General features: G+C 40.3%; 1 protein-coding gene across 1 annotated transcript in view; it reads right to left on the reverse strand.

Moving 5' to 3' along the window:
- Positions 1–15371, reverse strand: part of NEGR1 (neuronal growth regulator 1) — a 378159-nt gene that overhangs the window by 181356 nt on the left and 181432 nt on the right. The window contains exon 3 of the mRNA XM_075287254.1: positions 14842–14967. Coding sequence (XP_075143355.1) covers positions 14842–14967 — 126 coding nt within the window. The remainder of the gene's footprint in view (positions 1–14841; positions 14968–15371) is intronic.

A 15371-nucleotide genomic window follows, 5' to 3' on the forward strand; every position in this document is an offset into this window, starting at 1 on the left:
CATTTTTTATGTCTTTTACTGTCTCTAAAATTGATAAAATTCAAAGCCTGACGGAACCGGAAGAAAAGGAAATGTCCAGGTGGTGATGAGTGGCAGGAGGGCGCGGAGGGACATGAGGGCACAAGGGTGGAGGAGGGCGCGAGGAGCGGGTCTCATTATAGCCAAATGAATGGGATTATCAGGTTCAGACACCTCTGCCCTGACCACTAATGTAGAACGTTCCAGAACTCACATAGAGGGAGCTACAGACACAGTCTAGGTATCAAGTTCTTTCTTTCTTTCTTTCTTTCTTTCTTTCTTTCTTTTTCTCTTTCCTGCTTTCCTTCTAGAGAAGTGAGTCATCATAGTATAGGGTCCAATCTAAAGAGGCAGATGGTTTTTTGAATAAAATTGTGCACTAAGAACCCCATTTCCATAATTTTATATAGTAGTAGACGGCAGAAATAATCTTAGTGCTTTAGCAGAGTGCTGTAAGTTATTGTCTGTCTATCTATCTATCTCCTATCTATCTATCTATCTATCTATCTATCTATCTATCTATCTATCTCCTATCTATCTATCTATCTATCTATCTATCTATCTATCTCCTATCTATCTATCTATCTATCTATCTATCTATCTATCTCCTATCTATCTATCTATCTATCTATCTATCTATCTATCTCCTATCTATCTATCTATCTATCTCCTATCTATCTATCTATCTATCTATCTATCTATCTATCTATCTCCTATCTATCTATCTATCTATCTATCTCCTATCTATCTATCTATCTATCTATCTCCTATCTATCTATCTATCTCCTATCTATCTATCTATCTATCTATCTATCTATCTATCTATCTATCATCTATCATCTATCTATCTATCTATCTATCTATCTATCTATCTATCTATCTATCTATCTATCTCTATCTATCTATCTCCTATCTATCTATCTATCTATCTATCTATCTCTTTATCTATCTCCTATCTATCTATCTATCTATTTATCTATCATCTATCTATCTATCTATCTATCTATCTATCTATCAATCTCCTATCTATCTATCTATCTATCTATCTATCTATCTCCTATATATCTATCTATCTATCTATCTATCTCCTATCTATCTATCTATCTATCTATCTATCTATCTATTTATCTATCTCCTATCTATCTATCTATCTATCTATCTATCTATCTATCTATCTATCTATCTATCCACCCATCTATTTTTTCTATGCAATATTCTAGACATGTGATATCTTCTACGTTGGGTTTCAGTCGGTCGCCAGTAGTATTTAGATGCTGTTTATCTGGATTGGGCGTCGGGCAGTAACCCTGTGACACTGTACAGACGGCATCAGAGATTTCTACGAAAAGCAATTATCTTTACCAAGTCTGGCATGTTATAAAATCTTTACATTTCACTAACTTCTATTACCAACATAATGCTTGTATTTAATCTGAATTTCGGCTGGGAAGCTTGTGGGTAAGATGGTTGTTTATAGCTGTCTGGTCACATTGCACATAAAGATAAGAGTTTATATAATTCACATTTTCGGGAAGAGACACTAAAATATGTTATCTACAGAGGGAGTAGAATTTATTGTAGACTGGAATGTTATAGCGCAAAATATAGGTCTGTTTTTCTGTAGTTGCTAAATTGAATATCCTGTGTTATCCGCGCCGCGGCTGAATTTAGATCTGTTACACGATAGCACAGGATATTCACTACCTTGTTACATCGGGTGCTAGGTGTGTCGGGAGAGAACCGGACGAGGCTCCTTAGGACTCAGGATCTGGAACAATAAGGGGCCCCTAAGGGACAACACTAGATCCTTCATGAGTTGACTTGGGGGCCAATTACTTGTCACTATTTCTTATGGTCATTATGTAACTTTTTTTGTTCCAATTCTAAGGCCCGGTTCATATTTGCATTCGGGCCATTCCATTCCCCTCTCCGCAACCAAGCCGAAACCACACAGACCCCATTATAGCCTAGGGGGGTCCATGGGATTCCTAAGGTTACTACTTTTTTATGCAAAATAGGTTTTCATTTGGGGGGTCCCCAAGCGGACTCCTGGAATGGAAACCCAAACGCAGATGTGAACCGGGCCTTAAATTGGTCTGGACACCAACTCCACAGCTCAGGCTATGACTTCACTTATCAACAGTGAACCTTAAAGGGGCATCTCGACTTTATAAGGAAGGCTCCCCTTTTTTTTGAGAACCCAATGTGTGCCAGTATGGGAGCCATTTTGTTAAAATTGATGGACCAGACATGGTGATACCAGTTGAACAGTGTGCAGGTAGAGCTGAATTATTCCCCATGGCTGCCCCCTTAGGGGAGATTCAGGACCGGCCAAATCTTAGGGTTTTCCTATCACATTTTGAGCCTCTGTTTTAGCGTGTATGATGGGATAATTTAGGAAGGTTAGCCACAGTACCATGGGCTTTAAACTTCTTGATGCCACTGCGCACGGTAGACACAGGAACATTCAGGGCTTTGGAGATGGACTTGTAGCCTTCAGATTGCTCATGCTTCCTCACATTTTTGCTTCTCAAGTCCTCAGACAGTTCTTTGGTCTTCTTTCTTTTCTCCATGCTCAATGTGGTCACACAAGGACACAGGACAGAGGTGGAGTCAACTTTAATCCATTTCAACTGGCTGCAAGTGTGATTTAGTTATTGACACCACCTGTTAGGTGCCTCAGGTACGTAACAGGTGCTGTTAATTTCACAAATTAGAAAAGCATCACATGATTTTTCAAACAGTGCCAATACTTTTGTCCACCCCCTTTTTATGTTTGGTGTGGAATTATATCCAATTTGGCTTTTTGACAATTCTTTTTGTGGTTTTCCATTGAAGACAAATTAAATGAAGATAATAAGAATTATAAGAAGATAATAAGAACTTGTGATTGTAATCATTTTCTGTAAGAAAGTTAGCATTATCTGACAGAATTGCAGGGGTGCCAATACTTTTGGCCAACACTGTAATGGATTCCTGTTGTGACTCCTATAAGGTTTTATTGTAAGGAAAGTATACATTTAATGTATACAGTGTTGCATTTCATACTGGGTTTCGTTTCCAGTATACTAACATATATCAGTCATATGGAGGCCAAACAGGTGCTCTTTAGGTCTCCGTCTGGTTAATATAACCCTAAGGAGACAATAAATGTCTAAGTCAAAGCCTGATGTGAATATAGCCTTATTTTAGATCTTAAAGGGATAGTCCATCCATAAAAAATTTCAAGTCTACACGACTGTAATAAATTGGAGACCACATGGATGTCATAGGGGTCCACATTTTGAGAACCCATCTATCAGTGACAATGGAAAGCCCGCAACCAAAAAGGACTCTTATTTTGGTGAACCTGGTGTATTTGTGTACTGTATTACATGGATGGCCGTGACTAGTAAACAAGACGGCAGGGGCGTAACGATCGTGGTCGCAGGGAGTGACAGCGGTTGGACAAAAGTTTGCACCGGTCCAACAAGACACTTGTTATGCCACTGCAAGGTGGAATATTTTTTCTATGTGTATTTGAATGGCTTGATGCAATACCACATCTCTCCTATAGTGGCCACTGTAGGGAGAATGAGCAGGTGAAGGCAGAACGCACATCGATCGGCTGATCCCTATGGCAGCTCTCATATAAAAAGCTTGACTATGTTTATACAACCTCTTTAAGTTGTATTTTCTAAAACTGGAGTGCCCCTTTAAGAAAAACACTGCATTAACGGAGATTCTGGGAGATTTTTTTGATGGATTTCTAGAGCCACCAATGACTTTTCTACATAAATTGAATTGTCTGCAGAACTTGTAGCGATCTAGACAGGACTATGACTCGAGCCCTGTGAAGATGTATAGCGCTGTCCTAATATATGGTCCGAATGACAGCAATATGATGATTCATTAGCTCGCTGTATCTCCAGGGGCTCGGTGCCACTTCAACAAAGTCACTAGCGAGGGAGACTCTTGTGTCAACCAACAAAATGAATACTCCAGAGGTTTTCGGTCTGATGAGAGGTCAGAGATGGAGTTCAGAGTCTGGGCTTAAAAAGTAGGATACAAACAATACTAATGCATTCCAAGACATGCCGCAGCAAGTGTATACCGTAGAGTCTACAATCCGGGCCATGAAGTAAATTGTATATAGTTTATATTACTATATTACTAGTTTTATTCTATCCAATATTTGCAGGAGTTGTACAAGCTACAGCGCCTCCCTGGTCTGCAGGCTGTGTTTGGTATTGCAGTATCAAATATTGTCCAGCTATATGGGTCGGACTGATTCCCCCATGCCTGGACTCATCTTCCCGTGCCCGGATTCAAGTATCTGTGTCTGAACTCATCTGTCTATCTCTGGCCTGGACTCTGTGTCTGAGCTCATACCCCCATGCTGGGATTCATCTACCCATGCATGGACATATCTCATGCTTGGACTAATACCACCATTCTGAGACTCATCTCATTATGCCTTGACTCATACCACCATGTCCAGAATCAACTCCTCATGCCTGGACACATCTCTCCATGCTTTGGCTCATCCATCCATGTCCAGACTCATTTCCTAATGCCCGGACTCATCCCTCCATGCCCAGTCTCATTTCCCCTTGATCAGACTCATCTCCCGATGCTTGGACTCATCTCGTGTTTGGACTCATCCCTTCATGTCCAGACTCATCACTCCATGCCTGGACTCATCTCCCTATGCCTGGACTCATCTCCCCATGCCTGGACAGACGCATCTCTACAAGCCTGGACTCATCCCTCCATGCCCAGTCTCATCTCTCTATAATTGGACTCATCCCTCGACTGCTCCTCGACTTCTTCCTCCTATATCCAGACTCATCTTATACTTGGACGTATCGCCACATGCTCAGACATATCCCCTTATGCTCAGATTCATCACTGAAAGCCTGGACTTATCTCTCCTCATGCCCAAACTCATCCCTCCATGCCCAGACTCATCTCCCCATTCTCAGATTGATACCCACATGCCTGGACTCATCACTCCATTTCCAGACTCATCTCCCCATTCCAGGACTCATTGCTCCATGTCCAGATTCATTTCATCATGCCTGGACTCATCCTTCTATGTCCAAAATCATCACCCCATTCCAGGACTCATTTCACCATGCCCAGACTCATCTCCCCATGCCTGTTCTCATGACCCCATGCTCGGACTCATCCTTCTATGTCCAGACTCATCTCCCCATTCCAGGACTCATCCTTCTATCTCCCAACTCATCTCCCCATTCCAGGACTCATTCCTCCATGTCCAGACTAATCTCCCCATTCCAGGACTCATTCCTCCATGTCCAAACTCATCTCCCCATGCCTGGACTCATTCCTCCATGTCCAGACTCATCTCCCCATCTCCTCCATGTCCAGACTCATCTCCCCATTCCAGGACTCACTCCTCCATGTCCAGACTCATCTTTACATTCCAGGACTCATTCCTCCATATCCAGACTCATCTTCCCATCTACCCATCTCCTCCATGTCCAAACTCATCTCCCCATTCTAGGACTCATTCCTCCATGTCCAGACTAATCTCCCCATGCCTGGACTCATCCCTCCATGTCCAGACTCATCTTCCCATCTACCCATCTCCTCCATGTCCAAACTCATCTCCCCATTCTAGGACTCATTCCTCCATGTCCAAACTCATCTCCCCATGCCTGGACTCATTCCTCCATGTCCAGACTCATCTCCCCATCTCCTCCATGTCCAAACTCATCTCCCCATTCTAGGACTCATTCCTCCATGTCCACACTCATCTCCCCATTCCAGGACTCATTCCCCCATATCCAGACTCATCTCCCCATGCCTGTTCTGATGTCTCCATGCCTGGACTCATCCTTCTACGTCCAGACTCATCTCCCCATGCCTGGACTCATTCCTCTGTGCCCAGCTAATTTTCAATACTATGGTGCAAATTTACTATTGAAAATTAATCAGAATATTACCATACTTTGCGCCAAAAAACTGTCTTGCATGCTTTATACCACAGTTACTACCTGTTCTACACATATTGTGCCCCTCGTGTTACTGGTGGGATTGGGTTGAGTGTAAAATATCAGTACAGGAGCATAGCAGCAAAAATGTGGTGCATTTTGTTGTCTGAAGCAATAAGAATCCATGACCACCAATGTCCATATCGCTATACATCTGCCGCTGAATAGGGTTACAAATTACCTGAAAAATTAGATTCCCCTAAATGTACAATACATAAGAAACTGTACCCCAAATAATATCCCCCTCATTAACCTGAGAGAAGGAACGGACATCCCTCTCATCTATCTTATGAATTCCTCTCATGAGTCCAGTTCGGGATGTGACAGCGTCCATTTAAGGGCTTTCCTATCTTCAGATAATTTTAATGTATAGTATAATCCCTTTAATCCAGCACTCAACAATCCGACAAAGCCGACAGTCTGCCAAATGTATTTTTCTGTATCAGAACTGCAAGGATCACATAAAATCAGAAGCAGACGGCTGAGCGGAGATAACCAATACCAGGACCCTCTGCTTATAGAGAAGGTTCTAGAAAAGCTGATCTAAATTATTTCATTTTTAGTTGGCTCAAAAGATCCTCGAGAATCTCAGCGGAATTTATCAAACCTGAAAACATATTTACTTATTTTTTTAAAATATTAGGCAATTAAAAATATAAATTATATTGTAGTAAACGCCGGTATATATACATGAGTATATGCTAAATATATCTAGTAATACTCCTTACATAAACCAGCAAAGGAGGAAAAGATCAAATTGACTAATTGTCAAATGTATTCAACTATTGTCCTGATATAAATAAACATATATAAAAGAATACTACTATAATACTACTCCTATGTACAAGAATATAACTACTATAATACTACTCCTATGTACAAGAATATATCTACTATAATACTACTCCTATGTACAAGAATATAACTACTATAATACTACTCCTATGTACAAGAATATAACTACTATAATACTACCTCCTATGTACAAGAATATAACTACTATAATACTGCTCCTATGTACAAGAATATAACTACTATAATACTACTCCTATGTACAAGAATATAACTACTATAATACTACTCCTATGTACAAGAATATAACTACTATAATACTACCTCCTATGTACAAGAATATAACTACTATAATACTGCTCCTATGTACAAGAATATAACTACTATAATACTACTCCTATGTACAAGAATATAACTACTATAATACTGCCCCTATGTACAAGAATATAACTACTATAATACTACTCCTATGTACAAAAATATAACTACTATAATACTGCCCCTATGTACAAGAATATAACTACTATAATACTGCTCCTATGTACAAGAATATAACTACTATAATACTACTCCTATGTACAAGAATATAACTACTATAATACTGCCCCTATGTACAAGAATATAACTACTATAATACTACTCCTATGTACAAGGATATAACTACTATAATACTACTCCTATGTACAAGAATATAACTACTATAATACTACTCCTATGTACAAGAATATAACTACTATAATACTACTCCTATGTACAAGAATATAACTACTATAATACTGCTCCTATGTACAAGAATATAACTACTATAATACTACTCTTATGTACAAGAATATAACTACTATAATACTACTCCTATGTACAAGAATATAACTACTATAATACTACTCCTATGTACAAGAATATAACTACTATAATACTACTCCTATGTACAAGAATATAACTACTATAATACTACTCCTATGTACAAGAATATAACTACTATAATACTACTCCTATGTACAAGAATATAACTACTATAATACTACTCCTATGTACAAGAATATAACTGCTATAATACTACTCCTATGTACAAGAATATAACTACTATAATACTGCCCCCTATGTACAAGAATATAACTACTATAATACTACCTCCTATGTACAAGAATATAACTACTATAATACTGCTCCTATGTACAAGAATATAACTACTATAATACTACTCCTATGTACAAGAATATAACTACTATAATACTACTCCTATGTACAAGAATATAATTACTATAATACTGCTCCTAGGTACAAGAATATAACTACTATAATACTACTCCTATGTACAAGAATATAACTACTATAATACTACTCCTATGTACAAGAATATAACTACTATAATACTGCCTCCTATGTACAAGAATATAACTACTATAATACTGCCTCCTATGTACAAGAATATAACTACTATAATACTGCTCCTAGGTACAAGAATATAACTACTATAATACTACTCCTATGTACAAGAATATAACTACTATAATACTGCCCCTATGTACAAGAATATAACTACTATAATACTACTCCTATGTACAAGAATATAACTACTATAATACTACTCCTATGTACAAGAATATAACTACTATAATACTACTCCTATGTACAAGAATATAACTACTATAATACTACTCCTATGTACAAGAATATAACTACTATAATACTACTCCTATGTACAAGAATATAACTACTATAATACTACTCCTATGTACAAGAATATAACTACTATAATACTACTCCTATGTACAAGAATATAACTACTATAATACTACTCCTATGTACAAGAATATAACTACTATAATACTGCTCCTATGTACAAGAATATAACTACTATAATACTGCTCCTATGTACAAGAATATAGCTGTTATAATACTATCTTCTGCTGACAATAAAGCACCAGAATGGATCTTCTTATTTTCCTGACTTCCTCCTTTGATCTATAGAAACAGATTCATATCATCCACCTAAATTGTTTATTTCTATGGTAGAGACGCAGGACATGGGGTCTTCTGAGCTTTCTACACTGTGTACAATTGTGTCTCGTCTGGGCCACACTGTAATAATACAAAGAAACAAACGAAACAATGGCGCGATTGTATCTATTCCGTGCAGAAAATCACAAAGGGAAGCCGCACCAATAAAGAGACGTCTTCAGCAAGAAACCTTAAGGATAACCCATACAGACCAATCGATAAAAGTCATGAGAAACTAAAAGCCCCCTTTACATGTAAGTGATTGTTACATTAGAAGAACCCAGGCAATTTCTAAAGGGCTTTTGCAAACCTTTGTGAATCAAGTAGCAAACTTGTTTCATAAAGTATTGGAAACAAAATGACATTTTCATTGCACTTCTGCGGAATCTTATTGTGATGGCGGCCGGCGCTTGCTGAGCTCAATCTTTTCATAAGAGCTTTCTCTCCTTTTCAGATCTTAAAGTAAAGTCTACTTTTAGAATCTATAATGCAATCTCAAAGAGTTATTAAACCATTTGTACTGTAGCGCTATAATCTCTACCTCCAGCTAAATTAATGGCTTTTTCTTTTTTTTTCTTCCTCTTTCCTCCTGTAGAATAACACGTCTGGAAAAGCACAAATGATCTACTTTGTACATTGCTAGAAATTCGGAGGTTTAACATTTACATCTGAAAAGTTCAGTGATAAACAAGAGACGGTGATGAACACAGAGAGAGGAAAATAACAGCGTTTAGGTAGCGAAGTTCTCCATTCAGACGCTAAAAGAAGACGGCGAAAACAATGGCGATTCTATGAATGGATCCGTAAGTATTATCGGTTATTTAGGCTCGCCATTCAAGGCTGGGTGTACGGAAAATGGAGCTCTCAACAAAATATAGAGAAGGGTCCCTTGGGATGGTCGCTTTTATCACAGTATCAAAAAGATGTAATAATAGAGCCATATAGTACTCTGACAATACGTAATACCGTATAGTGTAACAGAATTCTGCCATCCAGTCTACAATTGTAGCAAAATGTAGCAAAAATAACGTTGCAGAAACTCATCACAATTTTATCCGCACGGAATTCTCTTCTGCCTTTGTTTTGCCCCTATTATAGCTATAGGGAAAACAGCAACGCAAATAATGAACATGCTGTGATTTACAAAATTGTCTACATTTTTGAAAACGCAGTTCTTCCGCTGCGTTTTTTTTTCTCCAATGTATAAGTGGGATTAGCCAGAATCTCATCCTCTTTGCAGGTATTGTAAAACGCGTGGGACAACGCAGATTCCGTATCAAAATAACATTGCCTTGTATTTACTAAATAATACTCCCATATAGAGTCCATATAATAAACCTATATTTCCTTCCATTGTTAAACCCTGAAACACTGTAGGGATTGTAGGGTTATAGGTTGGACTTGATGGACTGATGTCTTTATCCAACCACATCAACTATGTAACTATGTAACAAAAATGGTGGCTTACATATATCACTGAACAAACCCTAAAAAACTACACCCACCCAATAATATTGAACAAAATCCAATAAATATTATCCAAAATTCATAATTTATTGATAAGCCAAAGAATAAGTGAAAAACTCTAAAGTCCATATAATACCACCATGTCGTACCAAAATTATACTGCTATATACCGCTCACATACAATAGGCAGTATTTAAATAATACTATATTTAAAAATCCCACATATTGTAAGTCTACAATTCTGTTCACAAATTATATTGCCATAAGATTATTTTATAGAATGCAATCCATTAAAAAAACAGGAATTTCCTTGCAATAACTAAATAATACTTCAATATAGTGCCATAATAGTGCAAAAGTACCCAAAGAATAGGCATTATACAACTAATACAATCCTAAAAGAAGTCTCCCACCTCCCCCAAGTATATTCAACTGCCACTGCCTTGTTACAGAATACAACACTGCCCAAGTAATACTAACATAGTGTTCCCATATAATACTGCAATTCAACTTCCAACTTAGACTTCTAACTAAGTAATACTGCATATTTGTGGCATATGTTAAAGAATAAAGATGATATATCTGGGTCCACTTCCCTACTTGCAATTGGTTAGTCAACTTGTTAGTAATAGAAATAATACTCCTATAAAGTGTTCATATACTGTAATACATATATTGTATAGTGCCATAATAATACTGCAATATACAACTCACAGAATACTTCCACCTAGTACCCAAATAGTAATAATAACTACTAATACTACTACAATATTGTGGCCACACACTACATATCGCCACATAGTCATGTCTAGTGCCCAAGAAGCATGCATATATAATCATTAAATAATATTCCCATACAATATCCGATATTATACCAACATACACTGTCATAATAATGCCGGAAAACATCAGCATGAGATGGATCCTTGACCAAATCATCTCCATTCTCCAGTGAGAAGAAAAACTTGAAATTAGAATTCATCGAAATCCACAACCAGCTATAAAATGTCGGAAAGATACCAATGTAATTAACCGGAATGGTTTTTTTTGGGACTATAATAGGATATCAGATTAATGGGGCTCCTGGAACCCCCACGATCAGCTGATGAGTGATGTCACCTCCATTGGTCACCTAAGCCGCAACGCCAAGTACATCCACTATACAAAGGATGGCGCTGTTCTTAGTAAACATTCAGGAGGCCTCGGATCATGGTTGGGGGGGGGGGCTGTTGTTGGACCCCCAACAATATGAAATTGATGACCGATTCTAAGAATATCATTGGCCCAGAAGCCCCTTTATAACAATTATACACCCAGACGGCGGCCAGAACAGCTTTGAGAACAGTTCCTGTCATCCCCATAACATCCCAAAACTACAAAAATACTCCAAAAATAATAAAAGATATCGAATTTTGTGAAGAAGTTTTAATAAAAGGAACGCCTGATGGATTTCATCTTAGTTGTATTTATTCGGCGTCAGACTGTGGAGGAGAAACAATGGATTTGTTCTTTTTATTAAATGCATCTTTTTTTTCCCAAAAATTTCCCTGAGGGCGGCCATATTGGAGCACAGATTTCCTTCCTGTCTTGTGTGTACAGATGGTACAGCAGAGTCTGCATGCTCAGAATTGTCAAGGAAATGTCATAGATTTTACAATCTCCAGAGAGTTGTGGAGAGCGCCCAGTGTTAATCGGGGACCTAGTAAAATTCATTTTGGGCCCCATTGTATGGTTGTATAGAAATATTACCTACTGTGCCCACATATGTTCTTTAGTAGTATTTTGCTACCTAGTCCTGGGATCCCTTTCAGTAACCTGCTGACCGCCACTTACCTTAGACTACAGGCACATCATCATACAAAAGGTTACTCGCCTCTGCTCAATCACCACTGCTCCAGCCAATAGGAAACTTGGTCCCCATTTCTGGATAAGAATTTCCTAGGGGCTCCTGGAACCCCCACGATAAACTATTTGGTAAATTCTGATTCTTTGAAGCCAATGATGTCACCTCCATTGGGAGACACCAGGCAATAAAGAGCACCGATGATCTGGACAGTCTGTGGACAGGAGTAGCAAAGGATTGAGAAAAGGTGGGAGAGGTGAGTACTCACTTGTGCTGTTTAGGTGCCCAAAGCAGCAGGGACTCGGGCATCTTATAGACCGGAGCAGCAGGGACTCGGGCATCTTATAGACCAGAGCAGCAGGGACTCAGGCAACTTATAGACTGGAGCAGCAGGGCCTCGGGCATCTTATAGACTGGAGCAACAGGGACTCAGGCATCTTATAGGAGCAGCAGGGACTCGGGCATCTTATAGACCAGAGCAGCAGGGACTCAGGCAACTTATAGACTGGAGCAGCAGGGCCTCGGGCATCTTATAGACTGGAGCAACAGGGACTCAGGCATCTTATAGGAGCAGCAGGGACTCGGGCATCTCATAGACCGGAGCAACAGGGACTCAGGCATCTCATAGACCGGAGCAACAGGGACTTGGGCGTCTTATAGACCAGAGCAGCAGGGACTCAGGCGTCTTATAGACTGGAGCAGCAGGGACTCAGGCGTCTTATAGACCGGAACAACAGGGACTCGGGCATCTTATAGACCGGAGCAGCAGGGACTCGGGCATCTTATAGACCAGAGCAGCAGGGACTCGGGCATCTTATAGACCGGAACAACAGGGACTCGGGCATCTTATAGACCGGAGCAGCAGGGACTCGGGCATCTTATAGACCAGAGCAGCAGGGACTCGGGCATCTTATAGACCGGAACAACAGGGACTCGGGCATCTTATAGACCGGAGCAGCAGGGACTCGGGCATCTTATAGACCAGAGCAGGAGGGACTCGGCATCTTATAGACTGGAGCAACAGGGACTCGGGCATCTTATAGACCGGAGCAGCAGGGACTCAGGCATCTTATAGACTGGAGCAACAGGGACTCGGGCATCTTATAGACCAGAGCAACAGGGACTCGGGCATCTTATAGACTGGAGCAGCAGGGACTCGGGCATCTTATAGACTGGAGCAGCAGGGACTCAGGCATCTTATAGACTGGAGCAGCAGGGACTCAGGCATCTTATAGACTGGAGCAGCAGGGACTCAGGCATCTTATAGAATGGACCAGCAGGGACTCAGGCATCTTATAGAATGGACCAGCAGGGACTCAGGCACCTTATAGACCAGAGCAACAGGGACTCGGGCATCTTATAGACTGGAGCAGCAGGGACTCGGGCATCTTATAGAATGGACCAGCAGGGACTCAGGCATCTTATAGAACGGACCAGCAGGGACTCAGGCACCTTATAGACTAGAGCAACAGGGACTCGGGCATCTTATAGACTGGAGCAGCAGGGACTCAGGCATCTTATAGACCAGAGCATCAGGGACTCAGGCATCTTATAGACTGGAGCAGCAGGGACTCAGGCATCTTATAGACTGGAGCAGCAGGGACTCAGGCATCTTATAGAATGGACCAGCAGGGACTCAGGCATCTTATAGAATGGACCAGCAGGGACTCAGGCACCTTATAGACCAGAGCAACAGGGACTCGGGCATCTTATAGACTGGAGCAGCAGGGACTCAGGCATCTTATAGACTGGAGCAGCAGGGACTCGGGCATCTTATAGAATGGACCAGCAGGGACTCAGGCATCTTATAGAACGGACCAGCAGGGACTCAGGCACCTTATAGACTAGAGCAACAGGGACTCGGGCATCTTATAGAACAGACCAGCAGGGACTCAGGCATCTTATAGACCGGAGCAGCAGGGACTCAGGGAAAGATGAGTACCATTATCTATGTTAATGTGCTCCTGTTAAGATGTTTGCACTTTATTTTGCTTTAGTTTTCATGCGCTTTAACCCTTTCCCGCCGATGGCATTTTTTGATTTTCATTTTTCGTTTTTGACTCCCCTCCTTTTAAACCCCATAACTTTTTTATTTCTCCGCTCCCAGAGCCATATGAAGGCTTAATCTTTGCGGGACAAATTTTTCTTCATGATGCTACCATTAATTATTCTGTATAATGTACTGGGAAGCTGGAAAAAATTCTGAATGTGACGGATTTGAAGAAAAAATGTATTTCTGCGACTTTCTTATGGGCTTCGGGTTTACGGCGTTCACTGTGCAGCCAAAATGACCTGTCCCCTGTATTCTGTGTTTCGGTACGGTTCCGGGGATACCAAATTTATATGGTTTTATTTACATTTTAACCCCTTAAAAAAAATCCAAAGCTGTGTTAAAAAATTTTTTTTCTAAAACTCACCATATTCTGACAGCCGTAACGTTTTTATACGTCAGTGTACGGGGATGTATAGGGCGTCTTTTTTCGGGGACCGATTGAAGGCATTAGCGCTGGGTGTCTACTGTATAACACAGTAGACACCCGGCGGCTATGGCGGCCGCCATAGATAAACACCCAACATGCGCAGATGTCGGGAAAGGGTTAACTCCCTTCCTTCTAATGACAATGAGATGACTCCGCTGACTCTGTCTGAGTCTAAACAACAAAGACGACAAAAGCTCTAAGATGGCCATGAAACATCATCCACAGCGCAGAGCCCACCTACCTGACGGTGAGATATGTTTCCATAATATTGAAGGCTCTGGTTTTCCGCTGGCCAAACATGTGAGCGATACGTTCGTTCCTTCATTGACGACCATGTTGGGGGAGATGTCGTAGATCTTCGGAGAAACTGAAATGCCAAAAAGAAAAAAAAACAAATCGGAGTTATTACATTAAGCAGCAATGATGTGATATCTAAGAATTAGAGATGAGCGAACACTAAAATGTTCGAGGTTCGAAATTCGATTCGAACAGCCGCTCACTGTTCGAGTGTTCGAATGGGTTTCGAACCCCATTATAGTCTATGGGGAACATAAACTCGTTAAGGGGGAAACCCAAATTCGTGTCTGGAGGGTCACCAAGTCCACTATGACACCCCAGGAAATGATACCAACACCCTGGAATGACACTGGGACAGCAGGGGAAGCATGTCTGGGGGCATAAAAGTCACTTTATTTCATGGAAATCCCTGTCAGTTTGCGATTTTCGCAAGCTAACTTTTCCCCATAGAAATGCATTGGCCAGTGCTGATTG

The sequence above is a fragment of the Leptodactylus fuscus genome, chromosome 9, assembly GCF_031893055.1.
Source record: "Leptodactylus fuscus isolate aLepFus1 chromosome 9, aLepFus1.hap2, whole genome shotgun sequence".
NCBI classification, from domain to species: Eukaryota; Metazoa; Chordata; class Amphibia; order Anura; family Leptodactylidae; genus Leptodactylus; species Leptodactylus fuscus.